At 38.1% G+C, this 26,552-nt stretch overlaps 2 protein-coding genes across 2 annotated transcripts in view; one reads left to right on the forward strand and one right to left on the reverse strand.

The window, feature by feature from the left end:
• il11ra (interleukin 11 receptor subunit alpha) overlaps nt 1–13,058 on the forward strand; it is a 51,057-nt gene extending 37,999 nt beyond the window's left edge. The window contains exons 5-12 of the mRNA XM_083902140.1: nt 353–467; nt 1,061–1,224; nt 3,033–3,196; nt 3,443–3,587; nt 4,123–4,230; nt 7,133–7,235; nt 7,397–7,476; nt 8,582–13,058. Coding sequence (XP_083758266.1) covers nt 353–467; nt 1,061–1,224; nt 3,033–3,196; nt 3,443–3,587; nt 4,123–4,230; nt 7,133–7,235; nt 7,397–7,475 — 878 coding nt within the window. The 3' untranslated portion in view covers nt 7,476; nt 8,582–13,058. The remainder of the gene's footprint in view (nt 1–352; nt 468–1,060; nt 1,225–3,032; nt 3,197–3,442; nt 3,588–4,122; nt 4,231–7,132; nt 7,236–7,396; nt 7,477–8,581) is intronic.
• A 10,508-nt stretch (nt 13,059–23,566) lies between these two features.
• Nucleotides 23,567–25,087, reverse strand: tmem267 (transmembrane protein 267; the record flags this gene model as incomplete). Its single annotated transcript, XM_083902582.1, has 2 exons — nt 23,567–23,902; nt 24,680–25,087. The coding sequence occupies 2 exons, from the start codon at nt 25,085–25,087 to the stop codon at nt 23,567–23,569; spliced, it is 744 nt and encodes a 247-aa protein (XP_083758708.1).
• Between the last annotated feature and the right edge of the window lie 1,465 nt (nt 25,088–26,552).

The following is a 26,552-nucleotide window of genomic DNA, read 5'->3' on the forward strand; positions in this document are numbered from 1 at the left end:
TCAACACTTCCCTTCTTTTTTTTTATGGATGGAGTTCCTTCTCTCATTATTTCATGTATAATATCTCTCCGGTTTTGTTACCACAGTGATGATTAGAGCAGTGTTCCCGCTTCTCACAGACAAAGCCCTCCACTTCCTGTAAGTGTATCAAAAGGGAAGTGGACTTCCTTTTGAGGGATGGGGAGTTTTCTATGGTTTTCCACAGAACTGGCTGGGTTTTCTCCAGAATTAAGTGTATCGTTTGGACAACAGGGCACACGTTTGTTATTTTATAATGGAGGAGTGATTTAAAAAATGACCCCCCCCCCCCCTCGATTCTCAAAGTGGACTCTGTGTGACTCCCTCTTCTCAGATCCCCCGGGGCTACTGAACATTTCCTGTCGAGTGCCCAATCACACACATGTCCGCTGCTCCTGGGTGGAATCAGTGAAGACCTTCCTGCCAGCCCAGTATAATGCCTCCTTCAGGTGAGAGACAGTTACTGCAATGAAACAGCAGAATTTGGAGTCTACACTACCGTTCAAAAGTTTGGGGTCACCTATACGATTTCTTTGTGTTTTCCGTTAAAAGTCACAATTTTATTCAGCAAAATATTTATAGTCAAGTCCTGACATTCACAAGATTAGAAATAATGACTTTTATTCAAAATAATAATTTTTCCCTTTCGTCAAATACCCAGCAAAACTGTTTTCAGCTGTGCTAACTTAATTGCACAAGCATTTTCAAGGGTTTTCTAATCATCCAATAGCCTTCTAACACGATTAGCAGACACAATGTACCATTAGAACACTGGAGAGATGGTTGCTGGAAATGGGCATCTATACACCCATGTACATATTCCATTAAAAAGCAGACGTTTGCCACTAGAATAGGCATTTACCACATTAACAATGTATAGAGTGTATTTCTGATTCATTTAATGTATTCATTCATTGAAAAAAGTGATTTTCCTTCAAAAATAAGGGCATTACTAAAGGCAAAATAAGGTGTCAAAAGATGACCTCCATCTTTTGACACAATAACTGCAGGACCTGATCATGTTTTGTCTCGTGTCTTCCAGGGGCACCAATCAAGACTGGAGGCCGTGTGTCCTGGACGTCGCCAAAAAGCACTGCGACGTGGATCACCCGGCCTTCTGGCAGACAATCCACATCCTTAGAATCACCGAGACCAACAGCCTTGGGTCTAACACGACATATGTCCGCTTTAGGTTAAACAGGCTGTGTAAGACAAACACTCACACTCTTCTCACATACACACTTTGGAACGGGGGGTGATTAGAAGTGATTTTCTTGTTTTCCCCTGTCAAATTTATGACTGCTGGATGTCTGGGAAGTATGGTAGTGATTTTCCACCCGAAGCTCGATCATTTTACTGTTGTTCCCTTTTTTTTCCAGTGCTGCACATTCAGCTCGACTGAAACAGCCTGTTACATTACTCAAAAACTACCATTGGGATTGGCTGGCAATACCGTTGGCCTTGTTCCCTTCATTATGTTCTTTCCAGCTGTAACTTTAGACTCACTTAAAGTAGTTTGTACAAATGGTGAACCCTCAGGAGCACAGCTTTGATGGTACAAGAGCTCCTCCATTGCCTCCTTTGGTGCCTTTTTACTTAAAAGCAATAGGCACACTTGAATTATAATAACAGGCAGACATATGATTTGTTCCTTATGCAGCTGTAGTTGTAATCTCTTTTTTTTTTACTGCTTCGTGAAAGTTGCATGTTGTTGACGCTGTGGCAGAAGTCGTATAAAAAATCAGTGAATGTACAGAGACGTGACTGTTCTAAATATAAGCTCCTTACTCATCCATTTTCTACATTTCCATATGTACACACAGCATTTGCATGTGTTTTTTCCGACCATGCAAACATTTCAAGGCCTACACATGGATGAGCAAAAAATAGATATTTTAATATTTCAGAAAAACTGTACCCCATTATATAAACAAAAGAAAATCATAATTTAAAGTTAACTAAACCCCGAAACCATGTTTTTTTCTGTTGAACATCAGTGTATGTGGCTATCTAGTAACGTAATTTGCTCGTCCAGGGGCAAATCAAAGTTTAGTGTAAATAACACCAGCTACTGCATTCACATTTTGTCACTGGCTTTTTTAGTCAATTCTTGCATCGTCTTGTCCAATCAATATGAGGCTGGTTTTCCCAGCGCTCCCCCGTTTTACAAATGCAGGAACTGTCCCTCCCTCTCCTCCCCCTCCTTGCCCTCACTCAGCTCTCAGCCCACTTCTTTGCATTTTCAAAAAATCTGCCGTTTGGTGGAGTTAGCCTCAGAAGAGAGAGTTTATTTACGCTTTAAAACGTGTGTTCCAAAACGGCAGTATGTTTCTGTATATCTTGATTTGTAAGTAGCTGGTTAGCTGGGGTGTTTTACAGAAGGTGTCATATGTCAAATTTGCCAGGACTAGAAGTAAGACGTCACATTACATTGGGGTCACCTATACAATTTGTGTTGTGTTTTCCATTAACAGTCACACTTTTATTCTAAAGAGTTGCAAAATGAATAGAAAATATAGTCAAGACATTGTTAAGATTAGAAATAATGATTTTTATTCAAAATAATAATTTTGCCCTTCAAACTGTTTTCAGTTCAAAAATTGACCCCAAACTGTTGAACGGTGGTGTACCTCTGTCTTCAAGTACGTTAGAATTTTTTACTCAATAACACAATGCCTTATATCCTGAGATGATTGACTTCCCACCACTGAACGCTTTCTCTGCAGAAGAGCAAAGTACTTTCACACCAAATGTCACGAGGTCTAAACGCTGCACATCATTTTTCTAAACCGAAGCTCTTAATGTTGCCCTTTCCGTCCCCCCTGATAATGACCTCAATTGTCCTTCTTTGCCGCTCCTTAGTGTCCTCCATTCTTCTCAGCCTCCTCTGCATTGTCCTGACACAAACCTGTGAACGTGCTTGCAGATATTTATTTATAAACAATTCAGATTATTGATGAATCACTTCACACAACACAATAGGAGTAAGTTTCTGTTTAATCCGTCTCTTGCAGTGAAACCAGACCCTCCAGAGTCAGTGATGGTGAAGGAACTCGAAGGATACCCAAAGAGACTGATCGTCTCGTGGAAGTTTCCCTCCTCGTGGCCCTTGCAAGACGCCTTCCCCCTACTATTTCAGATCAGATACAGGCCGCAGGGCTCTGTGTACTGGTCAGAGGTTAGTAAGACAGGCCAGTTTTTTTTTTTTTTTGTTTAAACTTGTGCTTAATCTTAACTGTATCTTCCAAAATGATATTGACAGCATGAAAAACAGACAGCCCTGTTTATTTACTTATTTTAATTCAAACCTGACCTGTATATTCAACACAGACACAAGGCTCACAACAATTTCCTCAGCCTCGGCTGTACTCTTGTGTTTACTGCTACTTTCAAACACGTCTCTTCCTCCGCTGTTCGTCGTCAGGTTTACTCGGTGGAAAGTCCGGTCGCGATAGTCGACGCTCTGGCCGGCCACGTGCACGAGGTGCAGATATGCGCCCGCGACGACCTCAACACAGAGAGCCAATGGAGTGAATGGAGTCCTCTGCTTTTAGTCCAGCCCTGGGAAGGTAAGAAAGAAAATATAAGTATTATTACACATCCACTACTGTTCAAAAGTCAAGGGTCACATAGAAACGTCTTTATTTTTGAAGAAAATGTCTTTATTTTTGAAGAAAATTTACTTTTTTTCATTGAATATAACATTAAATGAATCAAAAATACACTTTTAATGGAATATGTGCATAGGTGTATAGATAGGTGTACAAAAATAATTTAATTTTGAATAAAAATCATTATTTCTAATCTTGTCAATGTCTTGACTATATTTTCTATTCATTTTGCAACTCTTTTGATGAATAAAAGTGTGACTTTTAATTGAAAACAAGAAAATAGTATAGGTGACCCCAAACCTTTGAACAGTGTTTATGACCAGTGACATCAGTATTCAACACAATAATGAAAGTTTATACCTAGAAAGGTGCAAGTTAATTTATAAAATATAGTAGAGAAGAGACATGGAGAAGAGCATTCATAATCACTATCAGAATCAAAACAAAAAGACTAATGCATTCTGTGTGTGTGCATTTTTTTGTTGTCCTGCAGTGTACACAACCCCCGACCCAACAGAGGAACTCTCACCAGATGAAACGATACCATACTATTTCTTCCCTTTCAACACAGAGCCTGAAAACTCCACCGAAAAGTCGCACAGTGAGTTAATCACTCAAACGATAATTGAACTGTCATTGTTTTTAGGATCAACCCATGTGGAGCCGCTATCCGTGCCAAAAGCTTGAAAGGAAACAAAACTTGTTCTACACAAATGCCCTGAGTGGTTTACAAATACAAAACACAATCATTTAAAAAAAAAAAAAAAAAAAAGTTTTGTTTTGCAAATAGAAAGAGCATGTCAGTGCAGTGTTTCCCACAGTTCAGTACAATTCACATGTGCACAGCAGAGCTTAAGACTTCATCTAAACACAACTCAGATCAGGGTTTTACGTTAGCCGGTATCTGCCGGCTTTTGGCCGCTGTAACTTGAATTTGACCGCAAAAAAAAACGCCAAAGGCCAAAATGTTTAAAATAATTAAATTAATGATTAAGTATTAAATATTCACATATGATAACAAGCGACCCACAGATGACAGCTCTGCGTGGGTATGGAGGCGTGAATCTTTCAAACTGCTTGTGAAACAGTCAAAAGGGATTTTGGGGGAAATCTTACCCTGACTGGGGTGAAGTTGGGGAAGATCGCCGCCATAATTCCTGTGTCCGGTGCGACTACCGAATGCGGATTCTAGCTCCAAAACCAAATCAAAACAGCCCAAACGCAGACGCAAACTGACATAATACGGAGAATCGTGACCAATTTTGGACCAATTTTGGACCAATTTCCCTTATTTTCATCATTTATTTCTACGTTGACGCAAGAGTGTGAATTAATGTATTTTTAGGTTTATTCAGCAGTGCATTCATTGTTTCTTTCTAATTTACTTTATAAGAATTGGATTTTTGTCTGCTCAGTTTACAGTTTATGGAATGTTTGTTTCCCAGGATTCAATGAAAAGGGTTTTTTTTAATGTGTGTTTATGCATGTGCTTCATGCTACGTGTGTCTATTTAAGAATATACTGTATGTCCGGCATTAACTATGCGTGGCCGGAGCCACATGGGCACATGTGGCCGTTACTTTGTGGCGCAAAACTCTGCTCCAGATACATTTAAGAGCCCCAAAAATAGAGATGTTGGTTTGAAAATGGCTTGGTTATTGTTCGAAATCTCCGCATTGGGCTGAAATGGAGACACTTGTTTTTACCGATACTATTAGCTCCCATTTTATCACCAGTGTATGTGAATGGTCACACGAATGCACTGTTAGTTATGTTTTTTATGGAATGCAGATTGTTTTAATTTGACAAAGCTTTTTCTTGTTTCATATGAAGCCATCGTGGTATGGATGTAGCCTGACTGAGAGTGTGAGAGTATAAAAAGAGAAAATTGTTGCGTGCCACTCGCTCATCACTGCATCTGACAAAAAGGGCCCGACTGTCTGCACGGAGGGTAGACGTTATAATCCCATGTTGTTGTGGAAACTGTAATAAAATGTTTGCTTCGTTATGAAACTGGAGGGAAAAATTAGACGATTGCGGGCCACTACCACTGCAACGAATCAAAGTTATACGCAGTAGGACAAAATACTGTAGGTTATTTTCCATTGACAGATTCCTCAGTCTCACAACTGGTCATTGTGATAATACAGTTGGTCATTTAATTAGAAAACAGGAAGTGAATTCTCGTGAGTACGTCAGGTTCTCATGGTTTCAAACCGGGTTCCTTGTTTTTTTTTTGTGACAGAAACATACAAACAAAACTATGTTAAAGTCAAAAAATAATAACCTGGGATGTCAGAACTCAATGCAATAAATCCAGGGTGTCAAAGTCGTGGGGGCCAAACACGCTGAAACTGACAATGTTTTAATCAGAAATATGATGCAGACCACAAAAGTTTCTTCTAGATAAAATAAATACAGTTTTAAATATTTTTATTCACATAACCTTTTAAGCAAATGAGAACATTTTAAATATATGATATAATATATGATCAAACTGGTGTGATTTAAGGGTTAAAAACATGCAGAAAACAAACAAACGTATAAGCGCTGACCACAGAGTAGTGGGAGAAGGGAAGATGTTGCGGTGCTTTATGGGATTTGTAGTGTGATGTAATTGTATAATGTGTATAATTGAGTGTTACATCAATATACACTCTTTTTTTATGTCTTTAAAACTCATTTTCTTTGGCAGTAACAAGAAGCAGCATCCATGCGTTATTATTATTCTGTGGATGTTGCTAGTGATAGTAGCTCGTGTCTGACTTCATCATCAAATTACATCTAATTACAGTTGCAGAGTGAAAAAGAAAACGTTAAATACATAGCAGCTCTCGTGCAAACAAGGCCATGTGAAAATATACATACATGTGCAGAATATACAAAACAGACAAACACGCACACACAAACGCACACAGGAGAGAAATACACAGTTACGCTTGTTGTTTGCAGATGTGCTCATAAATATTTTCCTGCCATTTCCAACATCACAAAAAAGTGTTTTTTTGGACATTGTATTGTTAATGATTGTTTCACAGTTGAAAACAATGTTGTCTTGTTTTGTGTTTTGTTGTTTTTTTAAACTCCCCCTGGTATGATAAATAGATGTTTGTGTGAAGGCTATAATGGCATATTTAAAGTTAACTTCTCTCCAGAGAGTGATTAAATCCAAGAACACACACACACGTCCTCCTTTTTTCGGGGCCTCCCGAAAAACAAAGTAGATGACAGCGTGTGTGTGTAAAAATATGAAGCGCTTGTTTTCAATTTAGCACAAGACAATAACAGAGATAATGTGTGAACTCTTTCTCTCTCCTGTTGTCGTGTCTGTTTCCGTCCTTCCTTCCTTCCTCGACTATATATGTTGTTATTTTATTCACTTCACCACACCTCTTCGTCTCACCCTGTCATCTGCCCTCCTTTTTTTTTTTTTTGATTTCTCCCGCTCGACTCCGTGTTGTTGACCTCCTGTGTCGTTTGTCTTCCGCCCTCTTCCCACCCAGATCCTGTGCTTGAGGGCGACGGTAATTTGGGTTTGGTGATTTTGCTGGTTTTGTTCTCCGTGGTCATCCTCATCACCGTCCTTTCCCTCATCTATGTTGTGTGGTAAGACACACACACACACACACACACACACACACACACACTGGAACACTCACATCCCATAATGCCATAGTTGTGTGGTCAAATCTCTTTCTTTCAAGTGTTTTTTTAATAGTAAAACTTAAAAAAATTTTAAAGATATTTTATTGGTTTTATATTCCCAGGGTGAGGCAGCAGCGGCGCGATCATGTGACCAAACAGGAACTCACCTCTATGGTCAAGATGAAGGCCATGCCGATCTAAAGTGAGACACACACACACACACTTCTTTTCTTTATATTTAACATTCAGCACGTCTCGTGGCACACATGTTGTGAATGTCGAGTTCTCACCGTTGGACGCACATGCTCGTGCGGTCGTGCGTCTTAGTTTAGCTTTTTTGGCTCGCAGTTTTAAATCTCTGAAGGGTGTGGTGGAGCTAATTACAAATCCTAATTAAGTGTCACTTTTTTCAGATTTTTATGTGGCCGACCCAAAAATGGGAGCCAAAGCCAGTGAGAAGCGGCGTCGCCGTGCTTTAGTGAGAACTGAGCGGCTTCAAAGCGCTGCCATAAAGAACATTCAGACAACCCCTGAAGTCATGCGGCCAAATCTGTGATTATAAGCTTAACATACACACAGAAAAAAACAGATTATAACCCTGTGAGGACGCCTGAATATGTCTCCTCCAGCTCTGTTATTTAAATATGCGCTTTCAAGACAATGCTAAATTACAATATAATTTATACATGTGTTTTTGAAAGTTGCATTTTTGTCTTTCACTCTCCTCTCCTCTCCTCTCCTCTCCTCTCCTCTCCTCTCCTTAGAGCTGCAACTAATGATTATTTTCGTAATCGATTAATCGTTTGGTCCATAAAATGTCAGAAAATGTTAAAAAACGTTGATCTGTGTTTGTAAAACCTGGAAATTTCTTGTTTTGTCCACAAACCAAAACGATTTAGTGTTAATGATTTCTTTGTTATGTGGAGCAAAGAAACAAAGGAAAGATTCACATTTAAGAAGCTAAAACAATCAGAAATCTTGTTTTAATCATGAAAAAAGCTTCAAATCGGTTATCAAAATAGTTGACGTTTCATTTAGTAATCGATTAATAATCAATTAATTGTTTCAGTTCGAGTAAGTATATCATGTTTCCATTGCTACTACGGTGTTTTCTCTTAATAAAACTTTTTCTTTTTCTTCATTTTAACTGTTTGTACACTATTTTAACATGCAATAAATTGTAAATAGGCTCAGGTGTTATAGGTTTAAACAACGTAAACGTTCATAGAGATGCAGAATAAGTGCATATATTTAAAAGCTGTGATATATAAATAAAGCCTGACTTTCTTACTCTCTTTTCCTCCCAGGTCCATTTCAAATATCCTCTCTTCATTGGCCCGTTGTAGGGCTCCACCCACGAGTCGGCCTCCGTCGACCGTCCACATCCAACTACGTCAATCACAACGCAACAGAGTCCTTCTGGATCCGGGGAGGAGGGCGTCAGGGACAAAACACGTACAGGGAAACTGCAGAACAAGAGACAAGCTGCGGGATTCCCCCCCCTGGACATTTAACTGCAGTACCCATAATGCATCAGCAGCGACACACACTCTGTTACGTCGCTTCACTGAAACTCACTCCTCCGCAGACAGAGGAGGGAGCAACGCTGCACCGGGGGACGTTTGCGTTCACTCACTACCGATTGCTGCTTCACATGGACTGATGTGATCCCTCGAGGGGGGGGGGGGAGATAATCTTTGAAACTTTACTTAACGATGAATTAACGACAGGAAGTGCAGCTGCCAAACAGGAGAACATACAGTAGGTTTGCTTTTGTGGTTGACGAAAAAGACGTCGTCTTCTTCTTCTTCTTCTCCCACAGAAAATTCACTCAAGATAAACTGTTACGACAACAACTGACTGACCGACTCAATGCTGTGAAGGAAGCATAACTGCCAGTCTCTCTCTCTCTTCCTCTCTTCCTCTCTGTGCATCTGATGCCAAAGCAGCGACAGTGGGCATTATGGTCTGGGCTGAGGGACAGGGGAAAAGGTCCCAGAGAAGGGCGACCTCTGGGTTATTTAGACTATATTTTCATTTATGACGAGTGTTTTTCTTTTGTTTTTGTTTAAGTTGCATGATGTTATGTCCTGTTCTTTTATGTTTTTTTGTATTTTTGTGTTATTATACCTCTTGTCTTTTCCCCCTCCATCCATAGTTATTGTGCGTGAAGAATGGAAGGAGATCAGGAGATGATAGAGAGACACAGGCCTTTCACAAACCCACCAGCATCATCAGTGCGTATAGTTAAGAGTAAACCTGAGGTATTTAACTCTAAAAAAAACGACATTCATCACTTCTTTCTCAGGTTTGGTCATAGTTTTATGTCACATAGAATCAGTTCAACTCGGAAATGATCAATTATTCCATCATTTAATCAAGGAATTTGATTTAAAATGAGTAAAAGCCCTTATTTTGAAATTAAATAAATAGTACATTCTTCGATTGTGAGTCATTTGCCTCTAACAATCCGTCACTGATACGATTAAAAAAAACTAAAAACTAAAAAAAATATAGATTATATACAAAAATGTAAAATTATATGCAGAGAACATTTTAAGACCAGAGTATATTAAGAAAAAAATACATTTTAGCTTCAAGTCTTTAGGGGAAATTGCATTTATTAAAGGTCCAGTGTGCAACATTTAGGAGGGCTTATTAGCAGCAAATGAATACACTATACATGCGTATGTTTTTTAAGCGCACTATTACCTTTAAAAAAGCCTTAAAATAAGCCTTTTAATATACTTTTGGCAATCTTTTGTGATATGTGAAGGCCACCATAGAGAAGTGGAAAAATAAGGTTGATTGTTGGTTGCAATCTGCAGTTTCACCATTAGATGTCACTAATACTTACACACTGGACCTTTAAGTGTGTCAGTGCGATGCACAAGTAACTTTGACGCCGTGTTTTTTCAATAATTACGGAGAAAAATGATGGACTCACAGTCACAGTCAGTGCACGAGCAGCAGCAGCAGCAGAACATGGAGCGGTTACTACAGAAACACGTGCACCGCAGTGTGAGTCACCCTAGAACACTACAGTGTGTTAGAATGAATGAATGTGGATGAGGAGGTTTTTGGTGAAGAACGTTTAACATTTCTGAGGGAAAATAGTGAAGTTTGAGAGAAAATAAAAGGTAAACAAGGACAAACTGCATCTTTATGACCTCCAATCTCATGTTAATCTCGTGAACGATGGCGTGTGGACGAACCGTTGAGCACTCATGGTGCCTTCTTTTTAATTCTTTTAAATTCATCGATGACTAAATTAACCGATTTTGATCACCGTTTTTTGGGGAATTAAAACAAGCTTTCTGCTTTTTCAGCCTCTTAAATGTTAATATTTTTCCTGGTTTCTTTGCACCACGTAACAAAGAAATCATCAAAACTGATCTTCATTTCAAGGTTTGCTAAAAAAATTTCAACATTTTGTACGTATTAATCGAGGAAATAATTTGTTAAAATCACAAGTCTGAACAGGAAGTGACGTCGACCTCTGAAAAGCGTAGCAACAAACCCACGGTTAAAAGTACAGTTAACAGTAAAAGTAGCAGTTTTTTTTTTTTTTTTACTATTGAAATCTTTTGAATCATAAATTGGTGAAGTTTCTCCAAGTTGGAAATCCGACTTCAACACAGGAATTTCCCACTTTCCTGAAACGGAAAGACTCAGAGTGACTCTGTACTTTGTACTTGTGCGTCACAAACCTCACAGACTCGTATGCAAGGGAGGATTTGTTGTGTATTTAAATGTGTATGAGAAATACCTCCAGTGCAGTCGAGCAGTTTTTGTTTTGTGTTTCACTTCTGCCTTTGACACCTGCAGCTAGAACCGTGTGTGTGTGTGTGTGTGTGTGTGTGCGTGCGTGTGTGTCAGAGAGGAAAAACTCTCCCTCCCTCCTTTCATTGGCTTTCACTGGCTGTTAAAATCATCTGTTGCTTCAAATTTATGACTTTGCAATTTGTCCAAAATCACAAGGTGCATCTAAGTCGAACTTTTGTTTATTTTTCAATTTTTTTTACCAAGTTTGACGACTGTATGTTCTCTCAAGCTAGCTCTTCATATTATGCATGAATCCAGTTGAAGCTTCTTCTTCTTTTATTTTATGTTTTTGTTGTATATTATTGTATATCACACTTTAAAGAAAAAAAAAAAGTTCATATGTTGATATGTAGAAAACAAAAATGTCTCTGGAACAGTTTCACACACATGGTTTATCAGCTCTTAGCGGCAGTTTTACACTAATTATTTTAAAAACCAATTGGGGGCTGATGTTATCTTTAACATTTACCCTAAAGAACTGTTATTATATGGCTGTTGAATGTACTCACATTCTGTCAAATTCAAGAGAAAATTGTAAGAAATTTAGACATAGTTAAAAAATAACTGTCCTTAAACACAGAAAAAGGGGTAAAGGGTACTTAAAAGGTAGTAAAATAAGTAAATTTGTTTGAAAAGTAGGATTTGATTTAAACAATAATAGATAAAAGGAATACAAGATGTTAAAAAAGGACAAATATGAAGGTACATAAGCATATTAGTTTAGTTTAAAACACTAAACTTAAAAAGAAAGTCAAAATTTAAACATTTAAATGGATTTTAAGTCGGTTTCATACAGAATGTTTTTTTTTTTTCCTTCACATTATGAGAAATTTTTATACAAATGTTACATATAATAACTTTAAATGCTCCAATTCAAATATTATAGGCAGTGGCAGTAGATTTACTGGGAAAAATGGAAGATTTAATGATCATTTTCAACAAAAACAAAAAGAAAGAAAAGGTATCTCGTCAGAATTTCAGATTTCTATAGAATCTGTAATTCCAGAGAATCAAATCCCTCCAGTGATTTAAAGGAGAATCCCGCTGTTGTGCTGTTGACTGAGCTGATGACAATCCATGTCTGTGGAAACTTCCCTCACTCATGTGTGTGTTTTTGTGTGTGTTTTGTCGTCTCTGTCCAGTGATATGAAGCTGTGTTAGTGTACATTTACTGTATGGACAATGTGTTTACTGAACTCATCGATATCCTCATCCTCCTCTTCCTCTTCTGTGCATTTTCTGTCACTCCTTTTGTTCGTCAGATGAACCACAGATTGTTGTTTTTGTTTGCACCATTTCCCCTGTGCAGCACTCGAAGAAAGCCACACACTTTCCAGCAACAAAAAAAACATGAATTTTTACAGAGGATTATTAAAAAACAATATTTTCCAAACATATAAAATAAAGTATAACAACCAATATTTTTAACTGGATTTAAAGTGCTCATCTTTACTGATTCAGTAAAATATCAACATTAAGAGAGGCTATTTTGTCATAAATCCTACAATCCTAACCCTACAATCTAAAAAGCCAGGAATTAAATCAGGAGACATTTTTATGGTAATATTTTTTCTAAATATATATAATATCTAAAGCATCATGACGTAGAGTTTTATGTGCCGTATCAGAGTGCTTTTTACTCAAGGTTCAAATGTGTCCGTTTTTGTTGGTTTGTTTGACTTTTGCTTTTTCACTGGTGTTGTTTCCCTCTTGTGTTTCCGTAGTTTCCGCCGTTAGTCCTCGTCCGTGTTCCTCTGCAGTATGTGACAGCAGATGGAGCCTGTTGGTTTTAGTTCTTATAACTCAAATTACACTCAGGCATCCATTCTCAGATGTACATAGTTTTGTTTATTTTTTTGCTTTATTTGTACGACAGATATCACCATAAGCTGTTTTTTTTCTTCTCCTCTGTCTTTGTATGTTTCCGTGAAATAAATACTATTTTATCACACTTGTAAATCACAGGTCATTCTTCTTGCTCCCTCTAATGTTAGTGATTGAAGCTACAGTGCAGAACCTCTATCACTATGGAGTTAGATTTGTGTCTTTATTATTCAATCAAAAAAAAGTTTGCTTCAATCAAAAAAAACATTTTCAATCAAAAAAACCTTCACTTCAATCAAAAAAAACCTTCTCAATCAAAGATAAAAATTGTTTGAATGCAAAAATATATTTGAGACTCAAAAAAATGCATTTGAACACTGTTTTTCTTTGATTGAAAATGTTTTCTTTGATCGAAGTGAAGGTTTTTTTGGTTTGAAGCAAGTTTTTGATTGAAGTAATGCTGTTTTGCGTTTGGGCCAAATTATGGGAAGGACATTTGTGTCTTTATAACTCAATCAAAGAAGAAGTTGCTTCAAAAAAAATAAAAATATTTTCAATTAAAAAAAATCCCTTCAATCAAAAAAAAATCCTTTTCAATCAAAGAAAAAAAGTGTTTGATTGCAAAACATATTTGAGACTGAAAAAATTTCATTTGAACACTTTTTTTATTTGATTGAAAATGTTTTTTTTGATTGAAGTGAAAAAAGTTTTGAAGTCGTTTTTTTTTTTGATTGAATCATTTTGACACAAACGTTCCGCAGTGGGCGGGTGCTTCCCCATTGGTCAGACATGTTTGAGTGACAAGTGTCTACACCAACGATGTCCACAGGCCAACTGTTGCCCGCAGCCCTGCCTGTAGGGTAGGGTCCAGTGAGAGGGCTCCCTCGCGGGGTCTTCTTCGCATTTCCTCCGCCGGTGGTGCGCTGCGACCGGCTCTAGGTCGGCTTGGAAAGGCTCGGGGCGAAGGTGGCAGGCGGCTCCGGCCGTCTGCTTTACATCGCCCCCCGCCCGGACCTCGCCGCGGACATGTGTACTCGATGCGCCTTCTCTCGCCCCCGCTGGCCGCCTCCTCCTCACCGGGGGGAGGTTCGTCGTTCCCGTACGGAACGGCATATGTATGTCCCGATTTCAAAATAAAAGCACCTGCCTCTGTCTGTGAGCGTTTGATGGTGGGGATACCACTACCCGTGAATGCGCGCGCGAGAGATAGAGCGAGATAGTCAAACAGCTGTACTGTGGACTGTGTGAGAACACAGGCTCTGCATTACCTGTTGCTGCTAAACAGTCAAGGCTGCGGGCAACAGTTGGCCTGTGGACTGTTGTTTGACCACTCATTACGTTACTTATTATAACATAACATAGCACTAGCACATAGCAAGCCTCTGTACTTAAGTAAAATAAACAATTTATTCAGTGTGCAGAGACATGGGCTCACGTTTTCAGCTAGCCATTCGTGCACTATGACGGCGTGAGATATCTAACATGTTGTTTAATCGAAATATCAAACAGAGTGGGATAATAACACGACACAAATCATTTTAATACTGTTTTGCCACTGCACTGCGACCTGACTTGCTGGCGACCATGACTTGCTTGTCAGAAAGACATCATTGGTGTAGACACTTGTCACTCAAACATGTCTGACCAATGGGGAAGCACCCGCCCACTGTGGAATGTTTGTGTCAAAATGATTCAATCAAAAAAAAACGACTTCAAAACTTTTTTCACTTCAATAAAAAAAAAAAACGACTTCAAAACTTTTTTCACTTCAAATCGAAAAAAAAACATTTTCAATCAAAAACAACCACAATTAATATTTTTCTTTGATTTAAAATATTTTTTTTGACTGAAGCAACTTTTTTGCGATTGAATAATTAAGACACAAATGTCCTACCAATAATATGGCCCAGACGCAAAACAGCATTACTTCAATCAAAAACTTGCTTCAAACCAAAAAAACCTTCCCTTCGAACAAAGAAGACATTTTCAATCAAAGAAAAACAGTTTTCAAATGCATTTTTTTGAGTCTCAAATATATTTTTGCATCCATACAATAATTTTATTTGATTAAAAAGGTTTTTTTTTGATTGAAGTGAAGGCTTTTTGGATTAAAAACATTTTTTTTGATTGAATAATAAAGACACAAATCTAACTCCATATATCGCTCCCCTGTGGATGTAAATACCAAAGCACTGCCACATCTCTCAACAGTCTTTTGGTTTCTGCTGGAGAACAGGGGCCGTATTTATCAAGCGTCTTAGAGTGCCATTTTACACTTAAATCCTGAGAATTTGTGAAATTTAGTCGTACTCTCAAACTTAAGAATAAAAGCTATTCATCAACTTTCTTAAGTCTAAGAATCACTCCTACTCTCCCAGATATTTAAGAGACCTCCAGAGGTGTCTTAAGTGGTTAGGAGTTGCCAGCAGGGGATGGCACTGACATGAGAAGGATGTCCTGGCTTTGTCAGATGACAAGCAGCTGATCAAATGGCAGGGGCACCGATTTATGTTTTTTTTGTTTTTGCTGGTGGGTTCTCATCATCGTGCTTGCATGATTGTTGCTATTTTGACACGCGCACATTCGTCTCATAGTAAAATGAACGCACGCACACGGACACGATCTCTTTCACAAAAACAGTCTACACACTGGTGATGCATAAGAGGATTTTAATCTCAATTATGCAGCCCTAACGCAAAAGACTCAGATGAAGAAAAAAGAAAAAGGAAAAACAAAATCCACAAGCCAACACCACAGCCTGGATTGAACAGCGTAGCTACCGTAACCGCCTATAAGTTTAAGGTAATAACAGCCTACTGACTCACAGCAACTTCACTCAATAATTAATGAAAAGCTGATATTAATGATATTGTCAGTGATCACAACTGGCTTTAATGACACAAATGTAGGTTAAATCTAAAGTGTTACTAACTACACACACCAGGAAAGAAATAATGATAACCACCAAATCTACAGCAAAAAGGTTCAAATAAAAGCAAATCATGGACCAAATCCGCAATTCAAAACCATTCCGACACATCCTTTAAAACATAGTACCACAGTAGGCTATAACATATTTAATTTGTCGTTTTGTCACTCACCTTTATTTTTAATTGGTGAGGAATGTGTTTCCTCTGGTATTGATGCGTCTTATAAACTGGTCTGCGATTATTTCCAGGTTGTTATTCCTTGACAATGTCTTGTGACAGTTCAGCCTTGGTCCATTGTGGACCGCAGATAGGTTTTCCGACATTACAATGCAACCCGTTGATAGGTAGTGGTCATTAACAAATCAATGAGGAGCGTAGGATGGCACATGTGAGAGCACCGTGGGTGCTCGGCAATATCCGGGAGCACCTGCGGAATCTGTGATATTTCTTTATTCTTAGACAAGCGATTCCCTTCCGTGATTGGTCATTTCTATGGACACGGAAGTGACGTCACCTTAAATTCAGTTTACGACACATAGTACTGTCGTAATTCAGCTCTGAGAGTGACACTTAAGATTCTGTCCTACACTTCGCTGAAAGTGTGAGTAAGACGCTTGATAACTAACTTTTAAGTGCAACTTTCAGCGAAGAAATTTTTTACTCATAAGTCTACTCTTAGCAGGGTTCTTAGGAGTAATTCTAAGACGCTTGATAAATACGGGCCCAGATTTGTTTTTTGTTTTCATGTCAATCGCAGTGAAAAGAAAAGAAAAAAAATAAGGCTGCCCCCATGCTGCCAGCAGATGGCGCTATGCCCTTTGCCCTTTTTAGTTTTGAGCCGATCAATCGGCACTTGCTGTGTCATGACGAATGGTCGAAATTCTAACAAAAAGTCATAGTATAGTATGTTGTCCCAAATTTGACAAAAAAGTCATAGTTTAGTATGTCATCCAAAATGACAAAAAAGTCATAATATAGTATGTTGTCCAGAATTTGACAAGAAAGTCATAGTATGTTGTCCCAAATTTGACAGGAACGTCATAGTATAGTATGTTGTCCCAAATTTGAAAAAAAAAAGTCATAGTTTAGTATGTCATCCAAAATGACAAAAAAGTCATAGTATAGTATGTTGTCCAACATTTGACAAAAAAAGTCATGGTATAGTATGTCGTCCAAAAATTGACAAAAGTGTCATACTCCAAAATTGATGCGTCTTATAAACTGGTCTGCGATTATTTCCAGGTTGTTATTCCTTGACAATGTCTTGTGACAGTTCAGCCTTGGTCCATTGTGGACCGCAGATAGGTTTTCCGACATTACAATGCAACCCGTTGATAGGTAGTAGTCATTAACAAATCAATGAGGAGCGTAGGATGGCACATGTGAGAGCACCGTGGGTGCTCGGCAATATCCGGGAGCACCTGCGGAATCTGTGATATTTCTTTATTCTTAGACAAGCGATTCCCTTCCGTGATTGGTCATTTCTATGGACACGGAAGTGACGTCACCTTAAATTCAGTTTACGACACATAGTACTGTCGTAATTCAGCTCTGAGAGTGACACTTAAGATTCTGTCCTACACTTCGCTGAAAGTGTGAGTAAGACGCTTGATAACTAACTTTTAAGTGCAACTTTCAGCGAAGAAATTTTTTACTCATAAGTCTACTCTTAGCAGGGTTCTTAGGAGTAATTCTAAGACGCTTGATAAATACGGGCCCAGATTTGTTTTTTGTTTTCATGTCAATCGCAGTGAAAAGAAAAGAAAAAAAATAAGGCTGCCCCCATGCTGCCAGCAGATGGCGCTATGCCCTTTGCCCTTTTTAGTTTTGAGCCGATCAATCGGCACTTGCTGTGTCATGACGAATGGTCGAAATTCTAACAAAAAGTCATAGTATAGTATGTTGTCCCAAATTTGACAAAAAAGTCATAGTTTAGTATGTCATCCAAAATGACAAAAAAGTCATAATATAGTATGTTGTCCAGAATTTGACAAGAAAGTCATAGTATGTTGTCCCAAATTTGACAGGAACGTCATAGTATAGTATGTTGTCCCAAATTTGAAAAAAAAAAGTCATAGTTTAGTATGTCATCCAAAATGACAAAAAAGTCATAGTATAGTATGTTGTCCAACATTTGACAAAAAAAGTCATGGTATAGTATGTCGTCCAAAAATTGACAAAAGTGTCATACTATAGTATGTCGTCCAAAATATGACAAAAAAGTCATGGTATAGTATGTCGTCCAAAATTCTATGACAAAAAAGTCATACTATAGTATGTCATCCAAAATTTGACAAAAATTCATAGTATAGTATGTTTTCCAGAATTTGACAAAAATTCATAGTATAGTATGTTTTCCAGAATTTGACAAAAAAGTCATAGTATAGTATGTCGTCCAAAGTTTGACAAAAAAATATTGTCTAACATTTGATAAAAAAAGCCATACAATAATATGTCCTCCAAAATTGACAAAAAAGTCATAGTACAGTAGGCCGTCCAAAATTTGACAAAAGTGTCATAGTATAGTATGTCGTCAAAAATATGACAAAAATATCATAGTATAGTATGTGGTCCAAAGTTTGACAAAAAAATATTTTCTAACATTTGATAAAAAAGCCATACTATTTAATATGTAGTCCAAAATTTACAAAAAATCATACCTTAGTATATCGTCCAAAATTTGACAAAAATGTCATACTATAGTATGTCGTCAAAAATCCGATGACAAAAATGTCATAGTATAATATGTCGTCCAAAATTTGACAAAAACACTTTGTATTCAAGGGCACAACCCCCATTCCTCCTCCCTCCTGAGCTCTGAATGACTCAGACTCCACAGTGGACAGGGGTAGCATGTTTTCAACAACATACCTTGCAATCAGCATGCACAGCTCGGTCTCGACACTAGTTTTGCTTGTTTTAACGGAGTGGCTCCGTCTCCTTCTCTGGAGCTCATGCTAACTGCATTTAGGCTTGGGGTGGGATTAGCAGCGGCAGCAGCAACAAGTGCTTGCATTTGCAACGGTGCCGTCATCAATCATCTGCTCTCTCCCGGCAGCTGATGTGTGGCTGTCAGAAAGCCAGACACCGCTGCGCTTCATTCAACTCAAGTAACGCGGCACTTCACATTCTCAGTAACGGTAACGACGCTGCAACAATAGGAAAAGTAATTAATTAGATTACTCTGTCACTGAAAATATTAACACCACTAGTAACGCCGTTATACTGAAACGGTGTTACTCCCAACACTGCACCTCCCCTCTCCAGACAGCGCAGCTGCTGCTGATGAGCCGCTGCCTGCCTGGTGTAGCATGATGGATCAGCAAAAGTGCAGCATGATAAATCAGCGAAAATTGAAAAGTTAAAATCAAGGATGCACACCATTGGGCCATGCTCAACCCATATCCAAAGTCTTAGGGGGATCTGACTAACGGTCAGCGAGATATGCCTGTCACACACAGACACACAGACACAACTTGCTTTATAGATAGATTACACCTACAATTTAAGATCCACAACTCAACATCTAACAAACTAGCATTTCTTCAGAATCTGAAGTTTCAAAGTCTAATCATACTTTGAAAATAATCTTATCCACTGAGTCACCTGCTACAACAGCTCTTCAGGTTTTCTTCACGCTTTTGACTGTTTACATTGAACCTTGAACTAAAAGAGATCATCATAACAAGATTTGAACTAAACACAATTGACCATGGACCAGAAAGTAACTTAACTTAGATTGGCTTCAAACTTTATATTTATAAAGTTATTTATTTAACTTTATTTAAAGGTGCATTATGTAATAAATCTAAATCAACTGGCCATAAAATCCTCCTAATATGTCACAGAGACTCAGGAATAATGTTCATATAACAAACTGAACTCACCAACAACAGTACAGCCAAAATATTTGCATAAATTTTTTTTTTTGCAGACTGCAAATCATGTTTATGTTTTGAAATCATGTTTTGGCATGTGGCGCCACCTACCGCTGTCTACCAATCATTGCAGTCAGTAGAGTCTCAGCTACCGAGCAACCACGGGTTGCCAGTTACGTCAGAAAACGAAACCTAAAAGACCTCGGTATTTTGAATTTGAATGTAGTAACCGTTTTTGGCCACAATCTTACATATGGCACCTTTAAAAGTATTAATATCAACTGTGATGGTGTGACTGATATTCCCCCTGATGCATGTTGCCTCTTGCAGCAAGTCTCTTCACCGAGAGCTTCCATTATCAGATTGTGACAGTGTCTGATGAATCCCAAATGCTCAAGCTGCCTTTTGTTGTCTTTTGTGAAAGGGGCTTTTTAAGATGTGCATCTGGTAGGAAATTGCCTCGACGCTCTGGCTCCGCTCTCCTTATTGCAAACACGTTGTCATACAAGGCCTTTTGCGCATTTGGCCTCCAAATTTGGGAATCTGCTGGCCCGTGTTTTTCTACTGTTCTCTCTCCGCCTCTTTGGCCATCATTGATGTCAGGTGGTCGTTTTGTTTGTAGATGAGAAATCGTTAACTGTGTGAACTCGGTGTGAACAACAGCTGCGGCACAAAAAAAAGCCTTCTCTGACTCACACAGGGGAGAGGTGGAGGATGCACCAGACTCAGAGTGCTGATGCGTACTGTGCAAACGGGCTGTTTACACTTATCAGTCCTTTCTAAATTAAAAATAATTAAAATACTAGCACAGTACAATACGAGTGTCCTTAGTAGGACACCTAAGTTTTAGTTAAAAGCCTATATTGGACAGTCATGTGATTAACAGAGGGTTTTTTGCATTTATTAATAGATAATGACATTTCCTGATATAAGTCATCATTATTTTATTGACATAATTGAATGGTTAATTAGTTCAACTACATAGGCTGTAGACCAGGGGTCAAAAAGTAAGTAAGCAACTGAATATCAGGAAGAAACCTATCCAATGTTGTACAAAAAAAACTAATTTAGTCAATGTAGTCAATGTCAATTGGTTTAAAAAAGTAAAAATTTGCTACCATCTATGCCCTAAAAAACCCACTATATTTTCCCTTTTTATACTGTTTATTATTATTCTAATTCAATTCAAGCAACAGAATCCCTTTGAATCAGTTTTCGAAATAAGTGCTCTGAATTTGTGAAATTTGATTTTTGAAATCATGCCGGGGCAAAATACTGAAACCACAGGCCGCCAACTTACATAGTCAAACAATGAATTAACCCATGAAGGTTAGAACCAACTACTACAACTCACAGTAATGAAAGCTTTGAGCGGAACTAAAGTTTCCTTTTTCATAAATCCATTAGTCGTGACTCACACGGTTTATCAGCACATGCTGAACTTCCACGCTGATAACGGCACCTGAGGTTTGTCTAAAGGGTGTGGTGAGGCAGCTCACATTCAAGTTTAAGTTCCGTTCTTGTTTTTTCAGGGGGCAGAAGCAGCTCTTTTTCACTGATAGCTACGACATTTCTATCCAAACACTGCCAAAGTCAGCACAGCAACCTGACGTTCTGACCACGTCGCCTGCCAAGTTTGAAGCCTGACAAGTGGGTCACTAGACAGTTACGTGATTAAAAGACACAGGACATCACTTTTGAATTTTACAAAAAAAAAATTTTGGTTCACTAAAGTTCTGCATGCAAAAACACCAAAAGATATATCCAGGATACATTTTTATTCAGATAAAAAATAACACTACAATAAATCCTATCAATGAAATTACAAACCCAGAACAAACATAATCTAAACAAAAAAGAAATGTGCAAAATGGAATTATAATATTGCATAAACAAAAGGTCACATTGTAAACAAAAAGCAACAGAAAGAGAGATTGTGTTTTTACTGAGAGTTCCTTACATTAGTATGAGCCTGTGCTTCCAATGACTCACTGTCAATAAAAGAGGCTGAACGTTGCTTTGAAAGTTTTGAAAGTAAACCCACACAGAACCTGAAAAATATCAAAACATCTAAAAATACATGTTACAACTCTCAGAGGCCATGATCTGATGACTTCCAGACTTACTTTCGCTTTCTTTTCTAGCTCCCACTCCCCCACTTCTTCACTTCACAGTAATATATCTAATGATGTGGTGAAATAACTAGCACAGCTCACCATGTCCATCTAGTGGACAACAAGCGTCACTAAAACTTAAATCATCAAGCAACAGATTCACAGAAGAGGAAACATTCTTCCCTTTCATACTGAAATTATAAATTACATTCAAACCAGACAAGTCTCTAAGCCATTGAATTAAATACCATTTTAATGCAGTATTTGAAACGGTATTACCATTAAGGAATGTGTGTCTACATCTAAACAGCGTAATGACTGTCGTGAATTCTAATATTTATGTGCGATAAATAGTTTATAAGAAGCCACATCGATCAATCCTGAGTCTTGACACACATTCATTTCCACATGAAGACTCTACTGAACCTTTTCATTTTAGTACAACAGCATTGTATACATACAGTTAGTTAATATGGAATATGGAATAATAATAATCTACTGCTCTAAAAGTAAACATACAGCACCTTTCTAGTTTCAGCTTTTAATTCCCTCAACTCTTAACTGAGCCAAAAATGTGTAATTCTATATGACACAATCATTTCAGTTGTCTATTTAGAGATTAAAGGCCTTTTATTGAACAAGCAGATGACGCTTAGACTTCAAATGTGTGTCACTGTCAAAGTGATTAAATGTGAAGACGTTACATTAATAAGCAACTTGAAAAGAATTGTCCTTCTCTGTTTGGCACTGAAAAACCACTGAAGCAGAACAAAAACTGTCCTCCTTAAGGACAAAAGAGACTCAACTTAACTCAGTGAAGGGGAAAAATTATGACTATTGTTTCGCAGTGACTCATTTTTGTCACTGGAATGAATGTGGCTGATATTCAAACGTGAATCTCCACTACACAGACTTTCACTACCGTTACAGATGGAGGACGCACTGAGAGTCACAGTGACATAGTGAACTAACTACACTACTGTACATGTCGGTGTCACGCAGCCTGGTGGTGATGACCTTTGGTTGACTATTCCTTGAGTAGAGACGAGGACGGAGAGCGGAGGTGAGGCTGACAAGAGGTTGAGAGAGAAAATCACTGCCTCACATGTAGGGCCGAGTACACGTTGGACTGACTTCCTGAATTGATTCACTCACATCCAATTTGACTCAATATGGATTAACTTAAAGATATTTCACTGTTCCAAAGAGATTTTTATAGAACTTATGCTGAAGACTAAATTTTTAAAATGTGAATTAAAAATTGACGACTCAGTACAGTCCATGTAAGGATTTTACAAATTGATATGTTTCTAATAAAGATTATTATGAATCAGTCCATATGTGTTTGGGGACATAAACAGAGGCAAAAACAGCTTTTAAGGGCCACTCTTCAAAGAGTTAAGCAGGTAAAAAGCACAGTATACTGTTTTTTTCTGCTGGAAAATGAAAAATGTCACACAAAAATATTTGATTGGCACTCATATTGGTTGTACTACTGATGTTCCCAAGCGTTTTAATGATGCCAGTGTTTCCTCAATCACACTCTGGCAGTTTCTTTATCCGGTGAGTGTAAACCAGAAAAAGACTGAATTCTCTCCTCGTCAAAGCTGAAAAACAGTGTCTCCACCAACGCCTCCTGATTTATAAATATATTCTCCAGTGATTTCAAGTATTGGACATTGGTCTCACACAGCTTTTTTCAGATCCGTCTGTGGGTGCGTCTAAACGTCGATGGCCACACCGTGTTTGGTTGAAATCACGTCCCTGGTGCCCGTCAGGTACATGAGCACAGAGCACAGGTGAGGCAGCGTCGCCGTGGTGCTCACATACAGCCAGTAGGGGATGGGCGCCGTCTGGCCGAGCGGACACACCCACAGTCCGTGGCGCACCGCGTCGCGGATGTGGTGCGTCGCCATGGAGATGAAGAGCATCCACGGCAAGGAGCACCAGGCGTCTTTGAGGCGAGCGATCCACATGAGGAAGCGGAGGGAGAGACACAGCACGGGGATGAGCGAGGAACAGTGGAGAGGAGGGCGATGAGGGAGAGACACGGCCGCCTGAGAGAGAGAAGAGATGAACAAAATATAAAATGGCCGACTAGACATTAGTCAGTGAGATTTCTGGGAAAGAAAACTGAAGAAAAACTGCATTATAAGCTGTGTCTTGTCAAAATAAATCAAAACCTATATGGCTGAAGCATGCATGGCTTGCTCTTGTGAATAAAACAAGACACTTGAGAACTTCATCATTTCAAGGTTTAAGAAAAACACTGATCAAAATGTTTCACTTTCACTTGTTTGACCAAGCAACACATCAATCCCTTGAGGAAATAATAATTCAACTTTATTAACTTGTAATTTAATAGGTATTTAGTTGAATGTTTTGATGACTTTGTGAGTAAACAAATGAAAATAGAATAAGTAAGAAGAATAGGTAAAGCACTTCTTACAGTTGGATTTCAACTATTATATGCATGCATTTATTAAAATCTTTACTTTTTTGCATAATTATTTAATACTTTCACCATTTTATTATTGTTTAGAGTATTAGAAAATGTGGGGCATTAATACATTCATTTATGAAGATGTGTTTTTTTATGCATGAGCATAAACTGTCTGAATCTGTGTTTACGGTGAAGCCAAAGCAGAAAATACATGAATGTTCATGTATTTTCTTAATATTGTACATAATTTCAAATGTAAATGTTTTTTTTTATTGTACAAATAATAAAATCACAGTAAAAAAAATAAAAAAATAAATTCAAATAATGTAAAAAAAATCAATGGCTTATAAAACAAAGCATTTGTCCTCATTATTAAAGGTTCAGGTCTTACCTTGAGTGACAGTGATCCAGCCACATAGAAGTGGTCCAGGTCGATGATTGAGGCCAGCAGTCCGGCCAGAAGAACCTCATACACATCACTCTTTTTCCTCAGTCCTATCACAACCGCCCATGACCACAGCCCCACCACTCCGTGCGTGGCATTGTCCAAGAACGCACGCAGCCACAGGTGGTTCTGAATCACCGACGCTTGGAGGACGTGGTCGGCCACCACGCAGAACATACCCAGACCCGCAGAGGCCAGCAGAGAGGCGGAGCTAAACGTCTGCAGAAGAGCCTGAGCTTTCTCTGTCTCAACGGCGAGGCTGAGCGGTACCGGAGCTCCGACTCCCCCGGGGCCCGCCCCTAATAATGGGGACGAGGAGGGAGAAGAGTCCAGCTTTGAGTAGAATCCTTGCATGCTGACAGATGGCGGTGAGGGCCAATCGCCACTGATGGTCAAAATGATTCACATATACTGGAAAGGAAATAAATGAATTAATTATTGAGGGAATCAAAAAAAAGGTACACTCACATCACCTCCTTCTACTCTAACTAGACCAAGAAAACTGTATTGTTTATGCATCTGATAACGGTCGACCTATATGGGTTTACAATATTTTAATATCAGAGCAGCTAACATCCAATACTTGACACAACACTTTTCTCCATCTGATAAAATCTAATTGTAAAAAGGTAACCAATAACACATAAAAATACTTCAGTGAAACTATTGAACGCCAATGATCTTTCCTCTCAATCCACAATTTGTATCTGCACTGCAGTGCAATTACATACAGTATACATTACTTGTTGTATATACAATAAAAAAATATTTATAAAGTAAATATTATACAAGTGTAAATATACTTTTGGATGAAAAAAGTGCAACATTTGATCAAGTTGTAATTATTGGTCGATTAATAAATAATTATTGTTATCTGAGGCTATTATTAGAAAAATATTGGTCTGAACATTGCTGTTTTTACTTTGAGAGTTTTTCTTGAAATATACTATTTGGAGGGAAACCTCAAACACACAGCCCAAAAATAATGAAAAGTGGCCCAAACTGACCAACAGCAAACAGTATTTTTATTGTTTTTATTTAGTTTGATTTAATGTTTTGATTCCATCTTATTTCTGTCTGGCTTTGTTATTTACAGATTCATTTTGCATCATAAATATGTTGTGAACTATATATCCAAACACTCTGAAATGGTGTGCAATGTCATCCTGGATATTTTTAATTGCAACATCACGATGGATTATAAAGATATGATTTTAATTTCTAATTACTGGACTAGAAGTTCACTGGCCCCCAGGTCATTTTGAGTATGAGCCCTCTGAATTAAAACCTAGTTTTGAATTAATTAAAACCTAGTTTTAATTCAAAATGCACTGCCTAGAGTTAAAAAGGGGCTTCATTAATCGTCTGAATTAATTAGTCGACATCTTGAGAGAGATGCTTCCATGCTCACGAACCTTTATTACCTGCCTTGGTACAACAAGGTGAAGGCAGGGTAACCATAATGCATCCTGCATGAGATTCCCGGATATGTCAACAATAACTATATAAACAGAGACGATTGTTGTCGACGTTTAAAACCCAGAAGAGATTTAAAAATACGTTTCTCACGCAACTGAGTGAAATGAGGATTAGACTCTAATCTTTCTGAATTCATTGAATTCATCCCATCAGTACTCGGTGTTCATGTAACAATTACAAATGATGCAAACGTCAACGTCACTCTCCCTCTGTGTGTTAAATATTAATCAAGTGTTTATTTTTAATCACATATTGCAGCTGCATCTCCATGTCATGCTGCAGATTCAACGTTAAGCTAAAGCTAAAGTCTAAAAATAATAATAATAGGAGAATTCTAACC

Source organism: Microchirus variegatus, assembly GCF_963457635.1.
Source record: "Microchirus variegatus genome assembly, chromosome: 16".
NCBI lineage: Eukaryota > Metazoa > Chordata > Actinopteri > Pleuronectiformes > Soleidae > Microchirus > Microchirus variegatus.